Source organism: Monodon monoceros, unplaced genomic scaffold (genome assembly GCF_005190385.1).
Source record: "Monodon monoceros isolate NGI ecotype Baffin Bay Population unplaced genomic scaffold, NGI_Narwhal_1 Super_Scaffold_20, whole genome shotgun sequence".
NCBI classification, from domain to species: Eukaryota; Metazoa; Chordata; class Mammalia; order Artiodactyla; family Monodontidae; genus Monodon; species Monodon monoceros.
This window is the reverse complement of record NW_021703777.1, coordinates 50,065,911-50,088,522: the sequence shown is the minus strand read 5'-3', so window position 1 is coordinate 50,088,522 and position 22,612 is coordinate 50,065,911. Positions and strand designations below refer to the sequence as shown.

Sequence of the window (22,612 nt, the reverse complement as noted above, 5' to 3'; positions counted from 1 at the left end):
CAGGTTCATTTGTGTCATACTTTAGATTCCACATATAAGTGACATCATATGGTATTTGGCTTTCTCTCTCTGACTTACTTCACTTAGTATGATAATCTCTAGTTACATCCATGTTGCTGCAAATGGCATTATTTTGTTCTTTTTTATGGCTGAATAGTATTCCATTGTATATATGTGCCACATCTTCTTTATCCATTCATCTGTTGATGGACATTTAGGTTGTTTCCATGTCTTGGCTATCGTAAATAGTGCTGCTATGAACATAGGGGTGCATGTAAGAAGATGTAAATTGTGTTACTTTGATGATCTTAGTAGATTACCAGTCAAGTGGTATATGGTAATGTTGGCCAAGAACTTATTTATAGAAAAGTCTTTCTGGAATATAGCTTAAAAAAAGAAAGTCAGAAGGGGAAGGAAGGGGGAAGGAAAATGGCTTTTACTTGTTAACTTTTTTTGAGTCATTTCATCCTTGTCTTTTTAATACAATTTTCTACATCTCTTATCATTTCAGTTATATGAAATGCTAGAATTTTACTGTTTACATAACTTAGAGTTTTTGTAAATGAGTACTTGTAACAAGAATGAACATGAGTTATGGAGTATTATCCACATGTAATACCCAGAGCAGCTCAGGGTCTGGGGAGGAGCCTGCAGTCAGAACCGGAGAAAGCTGCTGATGTATGTAGGCTCAGATCTTGTCAGGAGACCTTCACTGCTGAGCTGTTTTAATTCTGTTTCTTATCTGTTGTTATGGATGTGTCATAAGAGGTGGCTTTTTAATAGGAAATGTGTTAACACTGGCTTCCAGCCTCCTGAAAATCTGCTTTTTAAAATAACAAACTCTAGGAGGTCACAGATTTGAACTGTTAGCTTTGGGGTTTGGTTTTTCTTTTATTTTGTTTTGATTTTGGCAAGATTGAAGGTTTTTCTGGTGAACTGATTTCTTACAGTGATGGTTGGTTTTACAGTCAATGTGTCTGTAACTCCCGTCTGGTAGAATATGAAATGTCTTATTAGGGTGGAATCGTATCATGCTTACAACATTGATCAATTATCTCACATCTCATCTCATTATATGCTATTAATTTGGGTCTAAAAGTTTTGAAACTCACTAGAAAATTATGAAGATTAAATGAAATAATAAAAGCACGTGGTTTACTACCTTTAGCTTCTCAATAAATATTGAATTCCTATCTGTACTTACTACAAACCTTTTAAACAGATTATGTGAGCTTGCAGTTGCCCAGATTACTCATCTCTCTGAGCATTGGAGTGGCTGGGACATTACTTGAATTAGGGAAATAATATAATTTGTATGAAATAATACCTCATCAAGATGGCTTACTGGTTCCTTGATATATTTTGTGAGTTGAGACTTGATGTCCACCGTTCTGAAAAATGGAAGGAACATATCTAAGAAATTTTCTTAGCATCTAGCACTGTATCACATAGACATTCAATGAAGGTTTATTTTAAATTAAATAAAAATGTTAAACTTACTTATGGAGGACCATAATAATTTTGATAGCTAACAATTTTTTATTCTTTTAAAAAATTTTTATTTATTTATTTATTTTTGGCTGTGTTGGGTCTTTGTTGTTGTGCATGGGCTTTCTCTAGCTGTGGCGAGCAGGGGCTACTCTTCGTCGCAGTGCACAGGCTGCTCATTGCTGTGGCTTCTCCTATTGCAGAGCATGGGCTGTAGGCTCTTGGGCTCTAGAGCACAGGCTCAGTAGTTGTGGCACACTGGCTTAGTTGCTCTGCGGCATGTGGGATCTTCCCAGACCAGGGCTTGAACCTGTGTCCCCTGAATTGGCAGGCAGATTCTTAACCACTGCACCACCAGGGAAGTCCCACAATTTTTTATTCTTAGTACATCCCAAGCATTTCTAAATGCTTAACATACATGAACTTGTTTAATCTTCAAAACGCTCTCATTATCTTATGGATGAAGGAAGTAAGGTCTACAGAGTTAAGACACTTTCCCAGTGGACTACTACTCGGCAATAAAAAGGAACGAACTATTGATAACCTAGATGGATCCCTCATGAACTATGCTGAGTGAAAAAAAAGCCAATTTTAAAAGTTACATACTGTATGATTCCATCCTTGAAATGACAGCACTGCAGAAATGGAAAACAGATTAGTAGTTGCTATGGATTATAAGGGGGTAGGAGACAGGAGGGAAGTGCTTGTGGGCTGTAAAAGGTCAAAGTGAGGGATCCTTGTGATACAGTTCAGCGTCATATCCTGGTTGTGATAAGTTACTCTAGTTTTTCAAGATGTTACCTTTGGGGGAACTAGGGGGTACACAATATCTCTCTATTTCTTACAACTGTATGTGAATCTATAATTGTCTCAAAATAATAAGTGCAAAAAAAAATGGAAGAAAAGAGAAAAGGAACTTGCCTAGGGTTACACAGCCAGGGGTAGAGTTCAAGTAGAGTTCAAAGTCCAACAGGCTAGCTGCAGAGCTTGTGCTGTTTACCATTATACCAAAGTTCAAACCTAGTTGGCTCTCAAAAATACTTTTTCATCAAAATTCCATACACACAACATTTATTTCTAAATATCTAGAACAAAAGTTTCATGAAACAACGTATAACCTTACACTGTAGGACATACTAAATCGATTTTTATACCCCACTAAGGGGTTGTGACCTTTAATTTGAAAGATAGTCCAGTATCCCATAGTGCCTCTCTGGTGTATATCGATTTCAGCTCTAGCTACCAAGATATAAGCAAAAGAGCTCTTCCAGCAATGCCAGTATGTTGTGTTCTGTTCCTAGCCTATAATTGTTGGTACCCTTTAAAGGCCAGTTACCTTGCATCCTTCTATTTCTCTTTAAACCATCTCCTCTGGTGGAAACATCTTATTTCTAATCATTGGTACTATTATCCCTTGGCTAGTGATTATCCCAATCCAAACTTTAGTTTGTATTTACAACTATGTGATGAAAATTATGTTTCAAATGCTTCTACATCATTGTATCCTTTATTATATCCAAAGCCAAGCTGATTTTACCCCTTACTTCCAAAACAGTTATTCAGTTTTTTTCATTTCCATTTTCAGCACAGTATTCGAGGTTCACAGGGCAAAAACTTTAGGTTATTCTCGACTCCTCTGTATCCCTAGCAGGTCCAGTTCTTCAAGTGAAGCCATTTTGATCCTCTCCCCAAACTTCTTCAGATTCACTTTGCATAATCCTTTCAGACTAATCATCCTGAAACAAAGTTCTAATCATGTGACTTCCCTGCTCAAAACCTACATTGGTTCCCATTGCCTGCTTCCTGGATATGCAGGTCTAGTTTTAGAGACCTGTCATTTGACTTTACCTTTCCTGTTTTCCAGTTCTCCCCAGGAAGAACTCCCCACACCATTCTTATTTCCTTCACCTCACTTCACATACCCATTCTCCCCATTTGGAATACTTTCTTCCATGTTTTCTGTGAATTTCATATTTAGGGTCTGCCTCAAATCCTATACTGGAATTTATCATGCTTTTAACTATATTACTTTTGGTGTTGTCTCATTTGGAGCACAAGTGTACAATATTCCAAGGAGTTAAGTTAAGGGTAGAGATTATTCCTGTATTTTGTCAAGGTTGGGGTTTACTCTACTTACAAACTAAAAAATTAGCCTATTTCTTGGATACTGGCGAAGGACGGGACAAAAGACTTTATTTCTCATGACACTGCAAGCAGTCTGAGCATCAACACATTTGTGTCAGTTCCTCTTGCACCAGAGTTGCACCTGGGAGACACTGTATCGCTTAGAAAAATGCTACACATGTTGTGGTTCAGTGTTGCAGCTGAGGAACACAGTTTGGGGAACCGTTGTTTTTATAGGAAGCAGTAGGAAAGCCTCCTCTCTTAAGATGATCAGTTGCATAAAGAACCCTGAGAAATGGCCTGGGTAAAAGAGCATTGAGAGCCTTGCAGTCTTGATACAACCCATAAAGACATGTAGTAGCACAAGAAGTCCATGGAGGATTGTCTGTCTCAGTATCTTACAGGTTAGATATAAAGAAATTTGTAATTTTCCCAATATCACCCAGGGAATATGAGAGAGACAGCTCTAACTCTTCTAGATCAGAGATCTAACTATGCTAGATCACCGTGTTGCCCCCTAATATTTAACTTATTTCTATGGAGTAAATTGAGCAGAGTAAGGAATTCCTGAATTTGTACTTATCACCTAAGTTTCTTATGTTGCATCAAAGCAGAGAAGACTGACTATTGTCCCAACTTCTAGATGTTCCCAGAAATCTTCTGGGTATTCTTCTGTGGTGCAGAATTCTTCAGGTAAAGGTACTTGAAGATGTTTGGGAAACTTTCTCAAACTAAAATTGATTGTATTATGATATGGGAGGGCAGTGAAGAAGAAGAAAGTGTGGTTTCTTAGGAACTCTTGGGCAAGCTGGAATTAGAAACGGACATTTTTTAAAGATTAGAGAAATGGATACGTAAAAGAAAAGTGTTTTCCTCTATTGCTCACAACATTTCTGACACTAAATGTGTGGGGAGGTTTTCCCACACCCACCAGTTCTCCAACACCGGTTCAATTCTGACACTGTCTACTTGGGGTTAACACAGACTCCACAAGATGCCCCCTCACTTTAGATGCCAATCACAAGTCTAGGTTGTCACCTGTCCTTCTGACCAACCAGCTATAAATCAGAGGTTTCTATGACCCCTCCTTAAGTTTTATAATTTGGTAGACTGGCTCACACAGCTCAAGGAAAGAGTTTACTTGCTAAAGCACAGGTGTATTATAAAGGAACACAACTCAAGAACAGCCAGATGGAAGAGAAGCATAGGGCAAAGTATGTAGGAAGGAGCATGAAACTTCCATACTCTCTCTGGGCACATCACCCTCCCAGCAGCTCGATGTGTTCACTAACCACAAGCTCTCTGAACACTTTCCTTGAGGATTTTTATGCAGGCCTCATTATGTAGGCATCATTGAGTAAATCGTGGTCTTTGATGTTTGAGCTCTTTGTCCTGCCTGTCTCCCCTCCCTGGGTTTGGAGGTGGGGGAGGGAATGGCTGAAAGTTCCAACCCTCTTATCACACCACTGGTTCCCCCTGGCAACCAGCCCTCCCATCCTTAGGGGCTTTCTAAAATTCACCTCATTAGCATAAAGTCTGTGTTTGAAAGGGACTTGTTATAAATAACAAAGATGCTCCTTTTATAATACTTTTAACTCTGGAGCTTTTTCAGAACTAGAAACAAGAACCAAATATAACAAAAGATGCCCCTATGACTCTTATCACTTGGGAAATTACTAGGGTTTTAGGAGCTCTGTGTTAGGAAGTGAGGGCTTAGATAAATAGAGAAATTGATTGATTTCTTATTGTTCCACAATACCTGATGAAGAATAAGTAAGAGTACATAGACAATGGTTTTGGAATTTAAATAACCAAATAAGCTTGTTCATTTCAACGCTAATGCCAATCAAAAGGGGAATATTGGTTATGTTCAGGGAAGAAAGCAGTACTAGACTCTCGGGCCTCTCTCACTGTTGTGGCCTCTCCCGTTGCGGAGCACAGGCTCCGGACACGCAGGCTCAGCGGCCATGGCTCACGGGCCCAGCCACTCCACAGCATGTGGGATCTTCCTGGACCGGGACATGAACCCGTGTCCCCTGCATCAGCAGGCGGACTCTCAAACCACTGCGCCACCAGGGAAGCCCCTCTCTTTTTTATTTTTAATTGTGAGATTTTTCAAGTAGAGAGTACTTTTTCTAAAGTAGAGAGAGTAGCATAAGAAACCCTAACGTTTCCATCACCCAACTTCAATAATTATAAATATGTATTTTTTTAGTTTATATTTTTGGCTGCATTGGGTCTTTGTTGCTGCTCTCAGGCTTTCTCTAGTTGCGGTGAGCGGGGGCTACTTTTTGTTGTGGTGCAGGGGCTTCTCATTGCGGTGGCTTCTCTTGTTGCGGAGCACGGGTGCTAGGCGCACGGGCTGCAGTAGTTGTGGTGCGCAGGCTCAGTAGTTGTGGCCTGCGGGCTCTAGAGCGTAGGCTCAGTAGTTGTGGTGCACGGGCTTAGCTGCTCCGCGGCATGTGGGATCTTCCTGGACCAGGGCTTGAACCTGTGTACCCTGCATTGGCAGGCAGATTCTTCTCCACTATTGCTCACAACCCACCAGTTCAATTCTGTGCCACCAGGGAAGTCCCGCCATTTGTATTTCTTTGGAGAAATGTCTATTGAAATCCTTTGCTCATTCTTTTTTACTGGGTAATAGTAAGTCCCCTACCTACAAACGAGTTCCGTTCTGAGAGCGTGCTTGTAAGTACAATTTGTTCATTAAGTCCAACAAAGTTAGCCTAGGTGTCCAACTAACACAGTCAGATATATAGTACTGTACTGTAATAGGCTTATAATACTTTTCTCACATTAATACATAAAAAAACAAACGCAGAAAATAAAGAAAACCTTTTTAATCTTACAGTACAGTAATCTTACAGACGTCTGAGCTAACTTACATGATTGGACATGGGAACGCACGTTTGCATCTTTGAAAGTTCTCAACTTGAAGGTTCATATGTAGGGGACTTACTGTATTTGTCTTGCATTGTTGAATTATAAGAGTTCTCTACATATTCTGGATACTGGATCTGATTTATATTTTTTCCTCCCATTCTATGGGCTGTCTTTTCTTTTCCTTAATGATGTCCTTTAAAGTGCAAATGTTTTTAATTTTAGTGAAGTCCAGTTTATTTTTTCTGTTGTTTTTGCTTTTGGTGTCATCTAAGAAACCATTTGGTCATATTGTATAATCCTTTTTGTATGTTGCTAGAGTTGGTTTTGCAAGTATTTTGTTGAGGGCTTTGCATCTATATTAATAAGAGATACTGATCTGTAGTTTTCTTATGATGTCTTTGTCTGATTTTGGTCTCAGGTAACGTTGGTCTCATAGAATGTGTTGGGAAGTGTTTCCTCTTCCTCTGTTTTTTGGAATTGTGAAGAACTGGTAGTAATTCTTTAAATGTTTGGTAAACTTCAGTAGTGAAGCCATCTGGTTTTGGCCTCTTTATGGGGTGTGTTTTTTATTATGAATTTAATATCTTTACTTATTATAGTTCTATTCAGATTTTCTATTTCTTCTTGAGTCAGTTTAGGTAGTTTATCTTTCTTAGAAATTGTCCTTAGAAATTGTTTCATCTAGGTTGCCTAATATGTTGGCATACAGTTGCCCATAGTATTCCCTTATAATCCTTTTTGTTTCTGTAAGGTCAATAGTGATGTCTCGTCTTCGTTTCTGATTTTAGTAATTTGAGTCTTTTCTCTTTTTCTCTTCGTCAGTATAGCTAAATATTTGTCAGTGTTGTTGATCTTTTCAGAGAGCCAACTTTGGGTTTCACTGGTTTCTCTCAATAGTGTTATTTGCTGTTGATTTCTGCTGCGATCTTTATTATTCCTTTCTCCTGGGGGCTTTCTACTGATAAATGTATTTATTGGTTGGCCTTGAGGAAGCCATCTGTGAAATCATGGAATTATGACATTCTAGAGCTAGAAGAGCTAGGTCAGTGCTTCACTAACTTTAATGCACATAAAAATTGCTTTAGGTTCTGTCCAGAATCTGATTCAGTAGTACCATTGGAGCCCAAGTTTTCCCATTTCTAAAAGCTTCCAGGTGATGCCAATGTTGATGTTCCAGGACCACACTTGGAGCGGCAAGGATCTAGTTCATTTGGTATCAGAGTGGTTGGTGGGGTTTTCCAAGCCATGTTGTTTCACCCCATTCCAGGCATAGTAATCTGCCCCCTGCTTGAGAATTAGTGCTGCAATTAGTCATTATGATTGGTGCGGGTGTGTGATGTCTTTATAAAAAATATTACTGAATAAGTACGTTTACAGATGAGGAAATTGAGGCCCCAAAGAAGTAAGATTCCTTGCCTGGCATCATATAATAAGCTAATTAGCACAGATGATTCATATCAAACAGATTGAGTAGTGGGTGGATATAATCTTTCTGATGATAAGGCTTAATTTTAGCAAAGTATATCTTTGATTATGCTATTACTAAGGAAAGGTAGCAATCAGGATAAATAAATTAGTGATTAAATTTTCTTGATTAACTCCTTTAACAGATTTCAACCCAGAGAAAATATTGTTTAAGTGAATTTCCTCTTCATTATTCTTGACTAGAAGCTTATGTGATATCTGAAATGACATTAAGGAGAATAGATAAATACAGATATAGATACATATATAGATAATCTAAGGGTCGGGTCTTAAGACTTTATTATTTTTAAATGAGGATTGAGTAAAGGTTCATAATTATTTTGTACAAATAAGTGTCATCAGACTAGTTAAATGGTGTTTTATTAAAGATCTTTTTAGTACTTTCAGTGATTTCTTTCACTATCACAGACAACTCATTTTATGCTTAATTTTATACTCTAAGAACTATTACAGCAAAAGTTCAAAGTAGATTTATTTAGGAATCATTGGTCTTCAGTCATTCTGAACATCAAGTAAGCTTTCCTTTCAATATCTTTCTGTTAGTTGGTCATTTTAAATCTCATATTAATGCTTTTAGGTATCACTGGGAAATTTCTGTAGGACAACTGTTTTGTTTCACATTAAGATAAAAGTAACTGTTGTGCTACCTATGAATTATTCCCACTTTACCAAGAATTGGGTATGATGTAACATACTTAATATTAACATAATGTTAAAGATAACTTACTTTTCCTTCAATTATTCATAAAGCATTTCAATATTTTTCGGTATGAACCTTAGTCACTGCACTATAAGGAGATAAAATAGGGTCTTGGTTAGATGATTGGTTTGCAGAACAGTGTGACTCACTGTCGCTCTTAGCTGTGTGACTTTGGGTCCATTTTTGTCATCACTATTGACTAGATGAACCACATGACTCTGTAAAGTTTGTTAGAATTTCCTCATATGGAAATTAGCAGCCTTGAAGAGGTGTAATGAAGACCCATACGCTCTTAAAAGGACTTTGAAAACCAATATGGTTTATTATAACTACAGTCATTTCTACAGGGTTTCTTTAGTCCACTGCTCCTACTATGTTTCCCACCAAGGTGATTTGTACCACCGTCCAAATGTAGAAACAATCAAATAATCACCAAAACTAGAAACACAGAAGTTGCTCTCCATTCTATTTCCTTCTTCCCTCAATCCAGCTGGTGATCAAATCCTGAAATCCTAACATTCTACCCCTAGAACATCTCTCAGAGCTAACTCCGTCTTCTCCACAAGCACACACTGCTCCAATTCCATCCCATATTATAATTTTCCTCCTCAGTTTCTGTGGTAAACCCTTACTTGCTCCCCAGCTTTGAGATTTTTTTCCTTTTCGATCCATCTTCCACAAGATTGCTAGAATGGCTTCTCTAAAATTCAAATCAGTGACATTACGCCTCACATCAAAATCTTTACTGACTTTAAGGTAAAATCCATATTCTTTAAACAAGGTCCTTAGCAATCTCTCCCTTACCTATTTCCCTCGTCTTATCTCACAACCCTTACTCACATGTATCATAAACTTACGGCATTTTCTTGGTTTTCCTTAGTATGCCGTGTTCTTTCATATTTCTGTTCCTTTACCCAAGCTGTCCTTCCATCCTACTCCCTTCACAGCTCTACTCCTAACCCTTCCTGGCCTGACTAATTTCTCTTTGTCCTTTAAGATTGAACTCAAAAGTCTCGTCCTCTGTATTTGGCACCTAGTGATTTCTATATATTAATTTTGTATTCTGCTACCTCTGTGAATTATTATGTTTTTGTAAAAATTTTAGTTTACTTTGATTTTTTCTGGGTGTAAAATCAGATTGTATGAGAGCAGTAATATATGATCCACACTTTTACAGTTTATATGTGTCCAATTTCTTTATCTTCTCTAATTGCATTGGTCTTCCACACTCAGTATAATGTTAAGTAATAGCCATGGGTAATGGACACTTCTTAAACTTTCCCTCAGAATACATCCAATGGCAGAGGAAATTGTATCGGACTCGCAGCTTGCCTGAAATCCTACATTACTTTCATATCTACTATCTTAGCCTTAAAAATATATATAAAATTTACATTTGATTCCATAGAATGCATATATATGGCTTAACATAAAAACATTTTAATTTATTTGTCCTGAAATAAAATTAATCTTTGTTGAAGATGATAATGTTTATCCTGAAGTTTCAAGTATTCTCTGTAAGCTGCCCTGTTTTGTTCTCCAGACATCTGAATAACCCAATTTTGATAAATAATAAGCACTTGGATGTCAAGGACTAGGTCTTCTATCTCTGGATTCCCAGCATTAAATACAGTATCTAACACCAAGTAGATGTTCAATATTTATTGAAAAAAATGAATGAATGAACAAAAGTTCACTTTTGGAAAAATAGTGTTAAATGTTAGCATTGTGAATAATTGCAATTTTAATTATTTTTCTCATAGAAAAAGTATGACAGACAACATTGTAAAAGTCCTGTACTTTAAAATAATTTTCTGGTCTATATAATAAAACAGAACTTTTTAAAGCTTTTTATAGTTAAAAGTGTAAAATATATAAAAAAGATCACATATTATAAGTACTCAGCTCAATGAATTTTCACACTCACCAATTTCACAAAACTAACACCCCATCAAAAGGAGAACTTTACCTGCCCCTCAGAAGTCCCCCCATGCTCTCTTTTGGTCACTGCAGCCCTTCCCTTTTTAACAGCATACAGGGAATTCCCTGGCAGTCCAGTGGTTAGGACTCCACACTTCCACTGCAGGGGGCATGGGTCAATCCCTAGGCAGGCAGCTAACATCCCGCAAGCCACATGGTGCGCCCAAAAAACCCCAGCCAAACAAACAGCATACATTAGTTCCACAAAATCTTTTTGGCCGTGCCGCACCACTTTGATAATAGTAAGCATTAAATAATCATTGAACTTTTGCATTAATTAAACAATTAATAATGAGCAATAAATTCTTTTGAGCTCTTATGTCTAGTTGTCAAATTACTCTGAATTTTTTTTGACTTTCTTTCATTTGTTTAGGGTAGTAGTTCTCCACAGGTAAGAGATGTCTTTCAGGGGACTTACGGCAATATCTGGAGATATTTGGGGTTATCATGACTAGAGCGTGCTACTGACATCTAGTGGGTAAAGGCATGGGTTGCTGCTAAATTTAATTCACAGAACAGCCCCCCACAAAAAGAATTATCTGACCCAAAATATTAGTAATGCCAAGACTGAGAGTAATATTTTCTAAAGAATGGGTGGGTTGTTTATGCTTGATGCAGGTTAGTTCAAATAGGTTATAGCACCATACTAATGGAGTCTAAGGTATCAGGAATTTAATTTCCCTAGGCAGTAGTTCATCCTTCTGTAGTTTAATGCATCCCAGCCACTGACCAGATGTCCTAAACATTTCTGCTACTGATTACAAGAACGAGATGAGGCAATGTAGAAGAGCTGGTACCACCACTTCTGGAAAAATGCCTCAAAGCATCGCGTTTTGTACATATTCCAAATCCAGCTCTCCCACGTGACTAGTTCTCACTAGGTTGGAATTAGATTATTTACTTTGCATTGCTTAATTTTGTTATTAGCTCCCTGAATTATTGGTCAACAGACTTAAGGCAGAGGGAGTGGTACCTTATGGACTGCCAGTTAATCCAACTTCAGCCACATTTTCTTATGTTGAATGGAGAATCCAGTAGCTCTCCACAAACATTCATGCATACCCACACACCCCTGCCCTATTCCTTTCTCCCAGGGATTATAGGTCGGAAACAGTACAGTGCACATAAATGCTGATAATAATGTTAGAAATTAATATCTGATAAAGTTGTTCTTCATGGCGGTTTGTCAGGGGGTAGTTTTTTGTGTATTTCAATGTCCCTTGTGGGTTTATTCCATTCTTGACAAGTTGACCTACAATGAACAGAGAGAGCCAGATTTGAGGCATGGCCCTAAAACATTTGTTGGTGTGCAAGAGAGAATTAGTGGCAACATACACCAATTCTGACTTTCCTAATAAAGTATCCTCTAAAATTATTACCTCAGAGAACACTACAACAAACCAAGATTTGTATAGTGGGCACTGTAAACCTACAAGTCCTTAAACTTAATGGAGAAGATGAGCTTAGAATTTGACTATTTGATTCTGCTTCATTTAACTGTGAATGCATATCTAAATGAAAACACTGTGTGAAGAAAATTACTTGGGACAATTTGAATGAAATAATCTCTGCTTTGCGCTGTAGCTTGTTTCTATTATGGGAGCATGGCTTTTATTAGTACTACTTTTAGTCCTCCTAAAAAAGGTAAAATATTTCATAGATCTCTAGGCCTTTTTCAATTCGTATAGAAATTTAACACATTTAACTTTTGGGAGGATGTCAGGTAAACTGTGGTACTTAGTGTCTTTCCTCAGGGAGTTTATTTGGTTGATGAGAGCCACGTGCTCTATGTTAAGCCTTAAAAAATCGGGGAGTTGATTAAGTTCTAATACTTCATTATACTAATAATGTTAATTATTTTTAGTTCATTTAGTAATGCTTAGTTTAAATAATAATGCTAACTAGTATAAATACTAATAATGCACATAGCATATTTGGAACAAAGTTTAAGCGCTTTATCCTTTTTCCCTACATTGGCTTTATTTTATTTTTTTTGTGGTACGTGGGCCTCTCACTGTTGTGGCCTCTCCCGTTGCAGAGCACAGGCTCCGGACGCGCAGGCTCAGCGGCCATGGCTCACGGGCCCAGCCGCTCCGCGGCATGTGGGATCTTCCCGGACCGGGGCACGAACCCGTGTCCCCTGCATCGGCAGGCGGACTCTCAACCACTGCGCCACCAGGGAAGCCCGGCTTTATTTTTTAGAGCGCTTCACAAGCTGTAGAGAATGGGTGAGGCAGGGCAAGGGTGGAAGCAGCCCAGTGTGAAGGCTGTGCAGTACTGAGTTGTGACGGACCCAAGTTAGGCTGGTAACAGAGGCAGTGGTGAGAATATTAAAAGACTGTACTCAAGGCTCAAAATTTTATAAAATAAATACATTTTTTACTGTTTCACCAAGAATATTCCTGAGGGAGACTGGCATCTTTTTTTTTTTTAAAAAAAGCAAAGCACATGGTGGAGAAGAATACAACAACTAAGAGTATAATTTGGTGCCAAGGCCTTGATTCTTGCCAAGACACCAACAGTCTTACCCGCTATTGCTTTTGTGCCATCAATGCAAATGTCAACACAGTGAACTTATACTGAATTTTTTAATGCGCTATTTCCAGTAACCAGGCTTCATCCTTTTCTCCTTTGGCTGCAGATCCTAATTATCTCATGGCTAACGAACGCATGAACCTGATGAACATGGCCAAGCTGAGTATCAAGGGCTTGATTGAATCTGCTCTGAACCTAGGGAGAACTCTGGACTCTGACTACGCACCTCTCCAGCAGTTCTTTGTGGTGATGGAGCACTGCCTGAAACACGGCTTGAAAGGTAGACCATGGCCTCCAAATACAAATGTGCACACACTTGTTTCCTAGCAATACATGCTCCAGAAGAGAAGCATTCCTGGTGGAGCCAAAGAATAAGAGTCTTTTTCTTTTTCTTTTTTTCTTTTTTTTCTTTTTTTGCGGTACGCGGGCCTCTCACTGTTGTGGCCTCTCCCGCTGCGGGGCACAGCCTCCGGATGCGCAGGCCCAGTGGCCATGGCTCACGGGCCCAGCTGCTCCGCGGCACATGGGATCTTCCCGGACTGGGGCACAAACCCGTGTCCCCTGCATCGGCAGGCGGACTCTCAGCCACTGCGCCACCAGGGAAGCCCAGCTGTGAGCTTTTGAGGACAGGACCTGGTCTTGTTCACCTTGGCTTCTTTTCCTCCTCCTGCTCCAATCTTTGATAACCTGTTCTTGGATTACATATTCTTTTCCCCTGGACTGTTTTCTTCACTAGTACCACACGGCTTTAAGCATGATATTGTTAAAATATTTTATCGTTATTATACAGCTAGTCCATAAATTCTTCCTGAAAGAGGAAGGACCGAGTCTTGGAAAGTAGGGGATTTTTGATTTTTATGAAATGTTATCTATTATGAAAGCATGAATAATTTTAGAACTGTCTGATAACCTGGGATTAATTCCCGGAAAAGCGCACTGAATAGATGGGAGAGGGTATGTGTGTGTTGAGAGTGTGTTTATGTTGTGAAAAATATTAAAATATTGCTTTGTTTTTATCGCCTTAGCTAAGAAAACTTTTCTTGGACAAAATAAATCCTTCTGGGGGCCTCTAGAACTGGTAGAAAAGCTTGTTCCAGAAGCTGCAGAGATAACAGCAAGTGTTAAAGACCTTCCAGGACTTAAGTAAGTTTAAGGTTCAATTCTGTGTGTCAGGGAAAACATTCTTCTTAACTACCTCCTTTAGGAGTGAGACTAAAGACAACGGTGATCATAATAATTTATTTCATAACAGTCCAAAATGCAAAATGCTGTTATGAATAAGTGATGTTACGAGAGAACTGGTAGCGTAGAATAATGAGAAGTGTGAGGGATAATTATTATTAATCTAAGAAAGGTTGTCTTCATGTTAAAATACCAAATGTTCTCTTTTTTTAAAAAACACTTGTGGGTATCAGCTAGTGAGTCTCAAGAAGTTAGATCTAGGGAGGCGGCGTGTTGGACTTAAACAATGTGTTTGATGAGAACCAAGATTAAAACAGTTGTCAAGTGAGCCTCAGGATCTGACACCCGGAACTTGCCTTGGGACTTGAAAAAGAGTGGTAATCACCTTCCCAAATTAGATTGGTCTAATTGTAATCAAGTAGAGGTCTAAGTGGCCTGTGTCCTGATTATTGTTATTCGGGTCCTTACATGATCCACACTAAATTTATGAGGATTTACCAAAACTAGTCTGATGGAGCATTTTCAGTTTGGCCTTCCAGAGGTCTTGTCTTCAAATCATAGTCTCATTCAGTAATTAATTCCTCACGAGAGCATTTGTCCCAAACACACCCCTGGCTCCCACTGGCCCACACAGAAGTCCTCGCACAAGAGTGTGGTGGGAGAGGCTGTGAGGGGCACGTCCTGTGCACCTTATACTGGGGGGGCCCGTTAGCGGGAGTAAATGGACCTGTCCCACTGTGGCCTCTAGCTCTGCTACTTTTAGTTGGTTTCTGTGTTTTTGTAGGACACCAGTAGGCAGAGGAAGAGCCTGGCTTCGTTTGGCATTGATGCAAAAGAAACTTTCAGAGTATATGAAAGCTCTAATCAATAGGAAGGAACTTCTCAGGTATGAAGATCTTCTCATTGAGCTTCCTTCTTTTTCTCCCCATGTTCTATATCATATGAGGCTGAAGCATATAAATTTATCATTTTGGGGGGTCAGAAACGTTTGATTCATGACAATTTCACGTAGCTCAGCTAATACCTTCTCCCACATCACACACACACATATGCAAGAATAGATGTTTTTATATTAAGTGTGTTCACACTGTCTCTGTGGCATATGTATGGTCCTTTGCAGGACAGGTCAAAACTTAACACCTTTAGAAAACAGGGAAGGCTTTTGACACCTTAGCATATACCCAGGCTCACTAAGACAGGAAGTTGATGTGTAACATTAAATTCAAATACAGCACACAAAAAAATTTCCAGTTGGGTCATAGGTACAAATGGGAACGAGAAAACAATAAAGCTTTTAGAAGAAACATAAACTAGACAAAAATTTCTTAAACACAAGAAGTTCTACCTGTAAAGGAAAAAATGGCTGAATTGGTTACATTAAAATGAAGAACTTCTGTCCATCAAAAGTCACTCTTGAGATTAAGAGTGAGAGGTAACCGATAACTCTAAAGGAGATATTTGCAATACATGATACATATATTCAACAAATTATGCATACTCATGGTGTATAAAGAACTCCGTCAGTCCAAAAAGAAAAAGGCAGACGAGCAAAGACAGAATTGGGTAAAGGACTTGAACAAGCCTCTCACAGAAGAAGAAATTGAAATGGCCAGTAAAAATATTAAAAGATACCTAACTTCATTAGCCATGTTGTAAATTCAAGTTAAAACAAGAGTGTGATAACCTCACACAACCACCAGAATGGGTAAAATGAAAAAGACAGGTCATCGCAGGTGTTGGTGAGGATGTGAAGTAACTTTAATGTCCTGCTGATGAGTGAATTGGTATAGAAATTTAAGAAAACTGTTTGTCATCCTCTAGTAAAGCTGATCATGAGCATTCCTTGTGATCGAGGATTCTGCTTCTAGTTATTATATCCAATAAAAAATGCATAGTTATAGCCAACAAAAGACATGAACAAGAATGTTCATCGTTATTACAATGTTTGTACCAGGCCCAAATGTTTGTAATAGACCCCAAGTATCTATTCACAGGAGAATGGGTAGGTAAATTATGGTATACTCATACAATGAAATACCATATAGCAGCTACACACAGCCATATGAATTAATCTCACAAGTGTAATGTTGGGCAAATGAAACCAGACATGAAAAATACATTCCGCATTATTCCATTTGTATAAAGTTCAGAAACGTACACAATTTATTTTTCATGATAGAAGTCAGGAAAGAGCTACCGTTGGCAGGGTAGGGGTAGTAAATGCGGAGTAGAAGGGAGCACAAGGTGGCTTTGGAGGTTCTGATGATGTACTGATTTTTAATATAGTGCTGGTTACATAGGTGTGTTCTCTGTGTGAAAACTCATTCCACTGTATTGTATGACTTGTGTACTTTTTAATATATACTTTATAGGTCATTAATATTTACTAAAAGAAATTCAAGTGTAGCAGACTGCCTCTGAGAAATATTGTAAGAAGAATAAGTAATCGAGAATTTAAAGACATGGCTAAATTTTTCAAGAGCCTAGTTTTTACGAAAAATTGCACTGCAAATCCTAACATGGAGCATTGTTTTAATGTTGCCGCAGCTGCGTGTGCCATTGATTGCTGTTTTCTTGCCTAAGAAAATTAAACAAATCAGGAGAAAGAGAAACAGTAACCATTCTGGAGAGCTTATTTATTTCCACAAGGGGAAGGCTCAACTTTCCAAGGATCAAGCCTTAAAGTGGTGTAGGGTCTAGTGTTCAAGCTGTAGGCGGCTACAAAATTATATGATTCAATTGGGGTCTGAAGAATTAGCTCTTCATCCAGCAGAGCACTAGAGTAAATGCATTCAGTCTTACGAACTAGACGGAACACTTTTTTTTTTTTTTTTTTGCGGTATGCGGGCCTCTCGCTGTTGTGGCCTCTCCCGTTGCAGAGCACAGGCTCCGGACACGCAGGCTCAGCAGCCATGGCTCACGGGCCCAGCTGCTCCGCAGCATGTGGGATCTTCCCAGACCGGGGCACGAACCCATGTCCCCTGCATCGGCAGGCGGACTCTCAACCGCTGCGCCACCAGGGAAGCCCGGGAACACTTTTTAATACATATTTTCACTTACTTTGACTCAGCACTTTCACACCCTAGGTATGTCTAACAGAAATGCTTGTGTATTTGTACCCAAACCCATGTGCAGTGGTGTTCAGCAAAGCACTGTAGCCTGCACAACTGAAACAGCAAATAGAATAAATCCATTGTGGTATATCCCTACCATGGAATACTGTCCAGAGGTGAAAGTGAATGAACTACTATTGCATACAACAATACAGTATATGTATTACTAAATCACTTTGCTGTATACCTGAAACTAACATAACATTGTAAGTCAACTATACTCCAATATAAAATAAAAACTTTTTAAATGTATACATTAAATTTAAAAAATACAGCGGATCAGAAAAAAGGCAATTGTTTAAAAATAAACTAATCGGTTTTTTTTAAGATGCATGAAAGATTGAAAAATTATCCCCTGGTGCGTTACAAATACAGATATGTGGCAGAAGCATGAATGCTCACTTCAGTGAAAATACCATTCTAATCACTTTTCTTTCAGCTGGACTGTCTATTTATCTAGAGTCTGTTCATGTCCCTATTATCTAAAATAAAGTATCCAAGTAATCCTTGTTTTTACTTTTTTGCTGTTATTATAGATGACCATATTTAACCACGAGGCAAGTGCTTTTCTCCTTGTCTCATGGTTACATCATTGGATTCTTGAGGTTTTATTACAGTAGACTGTTTCATGGATTTCTCTTACAGTGAATTCTATGAACCCAATGCCCTCATGATGGAAGAAGAGGGAGCCATAATTGCTGGTCTGTTGGTGGGTCTGAATGTCATTGATGCCAATTTCTGTATGAAAGGAGAAGATTTGGACTCTCAGGTATGAGGAAGATACTTGGTTACCTAGTGTGTCACTCTGAGTTCTGTTATCTCAGAATTTGGATTGATCAGATTATACCAACCAAATGAGGGGAACTTCTATGAGTCATAAATAGGATTTTCTTTATTTTTGATGTGAATATAAAAAATCTGTTTGTTTTTCCTTCCAGCTTGGCTTATTTATGCATAATGAATGTTTTTCAAATTCTTGTCTTAACTGTGATCCCTGTTAAAAATATTTTGCACAGGGTAAAATATATATATATATATGCTGTGTGCTGTGTGGTTCAGCGGCAAACATATGTATATGTGTTTGCCGTAGCATCTTATAGAAAAACCCAAACAAACTTTTTGGCCAACCCAATATATGTACACACATATAAGCCAAAATATATACACAGGGGTTTAGTAGCAGAATATTTTAAATAAGCAAGAGAGAAAGAAATGTTAAACCTTAATTTATATTAAGTATTCAGTTGACTTTCTTAGTCATGTCCTACTGACTTAATCTTGGTTCTTTATTTACAACCCTTGCCAATTCTTTTTTTTTTTTAAGGAGGAGCATTTTTTTTTTTTAAGTTACCTTTTCCAACTTTTTTTTTCTTCTCTTTTGTTGGCTACGTTGGGTCTTCGTTGCTGCGCACGGGCTTTCTCTAGCTGTGGCGAGCAGGGGCTACTCTTCGTTGCAGTGCACGGGCTTCTCATTGCTGTCGCTTCTCTTGTTGTGGAGCGTGGGCTCTAGGCACGTGGGCTTCAGTAGTTGCAGCACACAGGCTCAGTAGTTGTGGCTTACAGGCTCTAGAGCACAGGCTCAGAAGTTGTGACACACAGGCTTAGTTGCTCCGCGGCATGTGGGATCTTCCTGGACCAGGGATCGAACCCGTGTGCCCTGAATTGGCAGGCGGATTCTTAACCACTGCGCCACCAGGGAAGTCCCGTCAATTCTTTTTTTTTTTTTTTAAAATCTTTATTGGGGTATAATTGCTTTACAACCGTCAATTCTTAATTATAATAAAACATCAAATTTTTATTAAAAATTTCTAGTAGTTGTCATGACCGTAATACTATTTTGAGTACCTAAAAAGAGACATTGTGTTATGCCTTGGGAAAAGTATCTAATTTTATATTGAATTCTGAACATTCTCTCTGTAGGTTGGAGTTATAGATTTTTCAATGTATCTCAAGGATGGGAACAACAGTAAAGGTAGTGAAGGGTATGTACAAAGAAAATTAGTTTTCTTTTTTCTTTAATGTTCTTTGATAGTATTTAAAGTTTACAACAGTACTGTTTTAACAGATGTGCTGAAAGAATTTCTGATGAGATAGCTTTAATAGAATCTTGTCAAAAATATCTGACAATTATGCCTGCTAAACCCTAAAAGGATTTTAGTTAAGTAGATTTTCCTACTATGTGGCTCAGGGGCAAACAAAATAAAAATTTTTATAAAAGGAATCAAATGCTTCATCTCTTAAAAGTAATGTTTGGAAACATGGTTTTCTTGACCAGAAGGATTGCATTGTCAGTTTGCTTAAAATTTGCACTATTACATGTGCATCATGGGATTATGTAAAATGCTAATATTAGGGGGAGCTGAGTATATGGGAACTGGGCACTACTTTTACAACTTCTGTAAATCTAAAATAATTTCAAAATTAAAAGTTTTAAAAATATTCATATGGTACTTGGAAATTAGCGATCAGAAACTCACCTTTTACCTTTATAAATTTAGCAGTTGAAAGCATAATTAGTCTGAAGTTTTTAACCTTAGGCATTGAGCTAAGATTATATTGCTTGTCCTCTTAGTAGTCATAGAGGTATTGGCCTTGAATTTTGTTTTTCAGTTGAAAAGTCTGTCTAACTTTTGCCTATTCTAGATTAGCTGGTCCCAGAAGTGAACCTTCTTTTTCCACACTTAATTTACTCATGTAATAATAAACACCTGATCTTTGTGAAAGCCGTTTATACCATTCACTTTGAAGCCAAACAGCAGTTAAAGGCAAATAAATATATAGCCTTTGAGAACAATAATTATTTCACCCAAATAAGCTTAATTCAATTCCTATGACAAATGGAAAATGGTTATGATAAATAATACTAACAAAGCTAAAATAAAAATCTGTCAATTGTGAGAAGAAACTTTTTATTCTTTAAATGCCTCTAATAGATTGTACATTATACCTATAACCTAAGTTATTAAGATATATAAGCTATAGCAAGAGCTTTATTAATATGCAGGGGTGGTTTCCATTTTAAACCTCCAAGTCTCTTGTTGATATGCCAAGGGGATTATACATCAGGTCTGTCTTCTGATACAGTGTGTCTGTGCCACAATTTCCTTTCTATGTTTTATGAAAAGATTAGGGGTGGGGCATCTTGGTATTTCTAATATTATTTACTTTTTTTCTATTTTTTTTTTCCCTCAGAGATGGCCAGATTACTGCAATTCTGGATCAGAAGAACTATGTAGAAGAACTCAACAGACATCTGAAGTAAAGAATGAATAAATACTATTACTTTACTGGGGGTTTTGGTGTGGGGGAAGGGAAAGGTAAACTGATGAGCAGTTAGGATAAATTCAGACAATACTCAACAAATATATATAGAACTACTGCTTGCCAGGCACTGAGCTAGACACTGGATGTGTGGCATTTAACTGTTCGGTGAGCTTTAATGAAAAGCAATATAAAATTAGTATGTAATTAGAATTTTAGCGATTATGTAAATATATTCAGTTAAGAACTCTTAAATTTGTGACATAGTTGAAATTGGAGGTCTTCTTGGCTCGGTAGATCCAGCCACATATTTCAGGACTAAATCTTGGGTAAAGCACTCATCATTTTAGTACCTTTAATTGTATCTCGTTGGTCCCTTGCACTTCTCATACATTGGATTGATAGTATTAATTTACCCTTTTTCCACCATCACTACCATTAATTTACCAAGTACTCACCAAGTAATTTCATGACCAGGTTATAAAACAATCTCTTCTTTCCTGAGGAGAGCTATTCAAAATTTATTGGTATTCTCAAGTGTACTGATGGTCTAAAAACTGTTGAATAATTCAGAAGAATTAATATACCCATTAATTACCTTATTTATAGTTCTCTTATGAAAGATAATCATTTTAATTTAAGTAAGACCTAAAATGTGACTATACCAGTATCAATATAAATTATAGTCTTGGTTCCATCTAGAAAACTCAAGAACAATTTAAGTACATTTTCTCTGGGGACTGAGTACTAATAATGAACTGACAGTAAACTGTGGAGATGTTAGCCTAGCAAAGATGTGGTTACAGTTGACAATGAAATACAAATATGACCCTATTATTTACTCTTTCAATGCCTCCATTTCTTTATCTATAATGACAACCCCCTACCTAGCACATGGGGTTGTTGAAAGGAGTAATGAAATAATGCAAGTAAAATCAGTGAGAAGAGTGCTTGGTGTATGGCAAGCACATCATAATTCATGTAGCCCATTATTATTATTACTATTACTATTATTATTTAAGTAAACAAAGTTTACTGTGTAGTGCATCAACTCTTTTATTTCATCAACAAATGCTTATTAAATACAAACTTCAGTGCCAAGAATGTAGCAGGTAAGACACACATCACCTTGTAAGCTGTCTTAGAGCCTACAAGTCTGTCAAGAATTATGGACAGTAAACAATGAAAGTATAATGAGTATTTTAAAAGAAAGTACAGGATATTGCTCTGTTTATCAAAAGAGACTATTATGTTTTTTCTTCTGTTGATAGTGCTACTGTAAACAACCTTCAGGCAAAAGTGGATGCATTAGAAAAATCCAACACTAAACTGACAGAGGAGGTAAGTGTTTTTTGATTGACTTATAGAATTTAGTACAGTGCATTAGTGGAAAATAATTTCTCTGGAGCCTGGAAATAAAGGACTTGACTTTTCAGATAATATCTACTATAGGACTCCTTGTTGTGACCAGTAATGGCCAGCTGGCTTATCTGAGGGGTCTCAGTTATCCAGTTGGGATATGAAGTCATTGAACCTGGGCTGATCAAATATTTTGCTTTCTTTTGTGAATGTTTTGTCTGGGCTAGCCTAGAGTTAATGTTTAGCAGGTAGCGTGATATTCACCATTTATTCATTCATCAAACAATTTGGGTACTACGTATGTGCCAGGGCTAGACAAAGATTTATATCTGCCAGGCATTGATTTATGTGTGCCAGATTGGCAAGTTCCTGCCTTCAAGGGTTTTATTTTCTTCTTGGGGTGATGGGGTAGATGACATAAAGAACACGGGTCAGGAGACCAGTACTAATAATGAACTAACAGTAAACTGTGGGGATGTTAGCCTAGCAAAGATGTGGTTGC

The 22,612-nt window shown here is 37.8% G+C and overlaps 1 protein-coding gene across 6 annotated transcripts in view; it reads left to right on the top strand.

Annotated features, from left to right (window-relative positions):
* Positions 1–22,612, top strand: part of RUFY3 (RUN and FYVE domain containing 3) — an 83,323-nt gene that overhangs the window by 34,233 nt on the left and 26,478 nt on the right. For all 6 annotated transcript variants that reach the window (XR_003795539.1, XM_029234874.1, XM_029234875.1 and 3 more), the window contains exons 2-8: positions 13,302–13,475; positions 14,221–14,338; positions 15,162–15,263; positions 18,136–18,259; positions 19,411–19,472; positions 20,683–20,748; positions 22,023–22,092. Coding sequence is in view for 5 of the 6 variants with exons in the window: in XM_029234874.1 (XP_029090707.1) it covers positions 13,302–13,475; positions 14,221–14,338; positions 15,162–15,263; positions 18,136–18,259; positions 19,411–19,472; positions 20,683–20,748; positions 22,023–22,092 (716 nt within the window). In the remaining variant the exon portion in view is untranslated. The remainder of the gene's footprint in view (positions 1–13,301; positions 13,476–14,220; positions 14,339–15,161; positions 15,264–18,135; positions 18,260–19,410; positions 19,473–20,682; positions 20,749–22,022; positions 22,093–22,612) is intronic.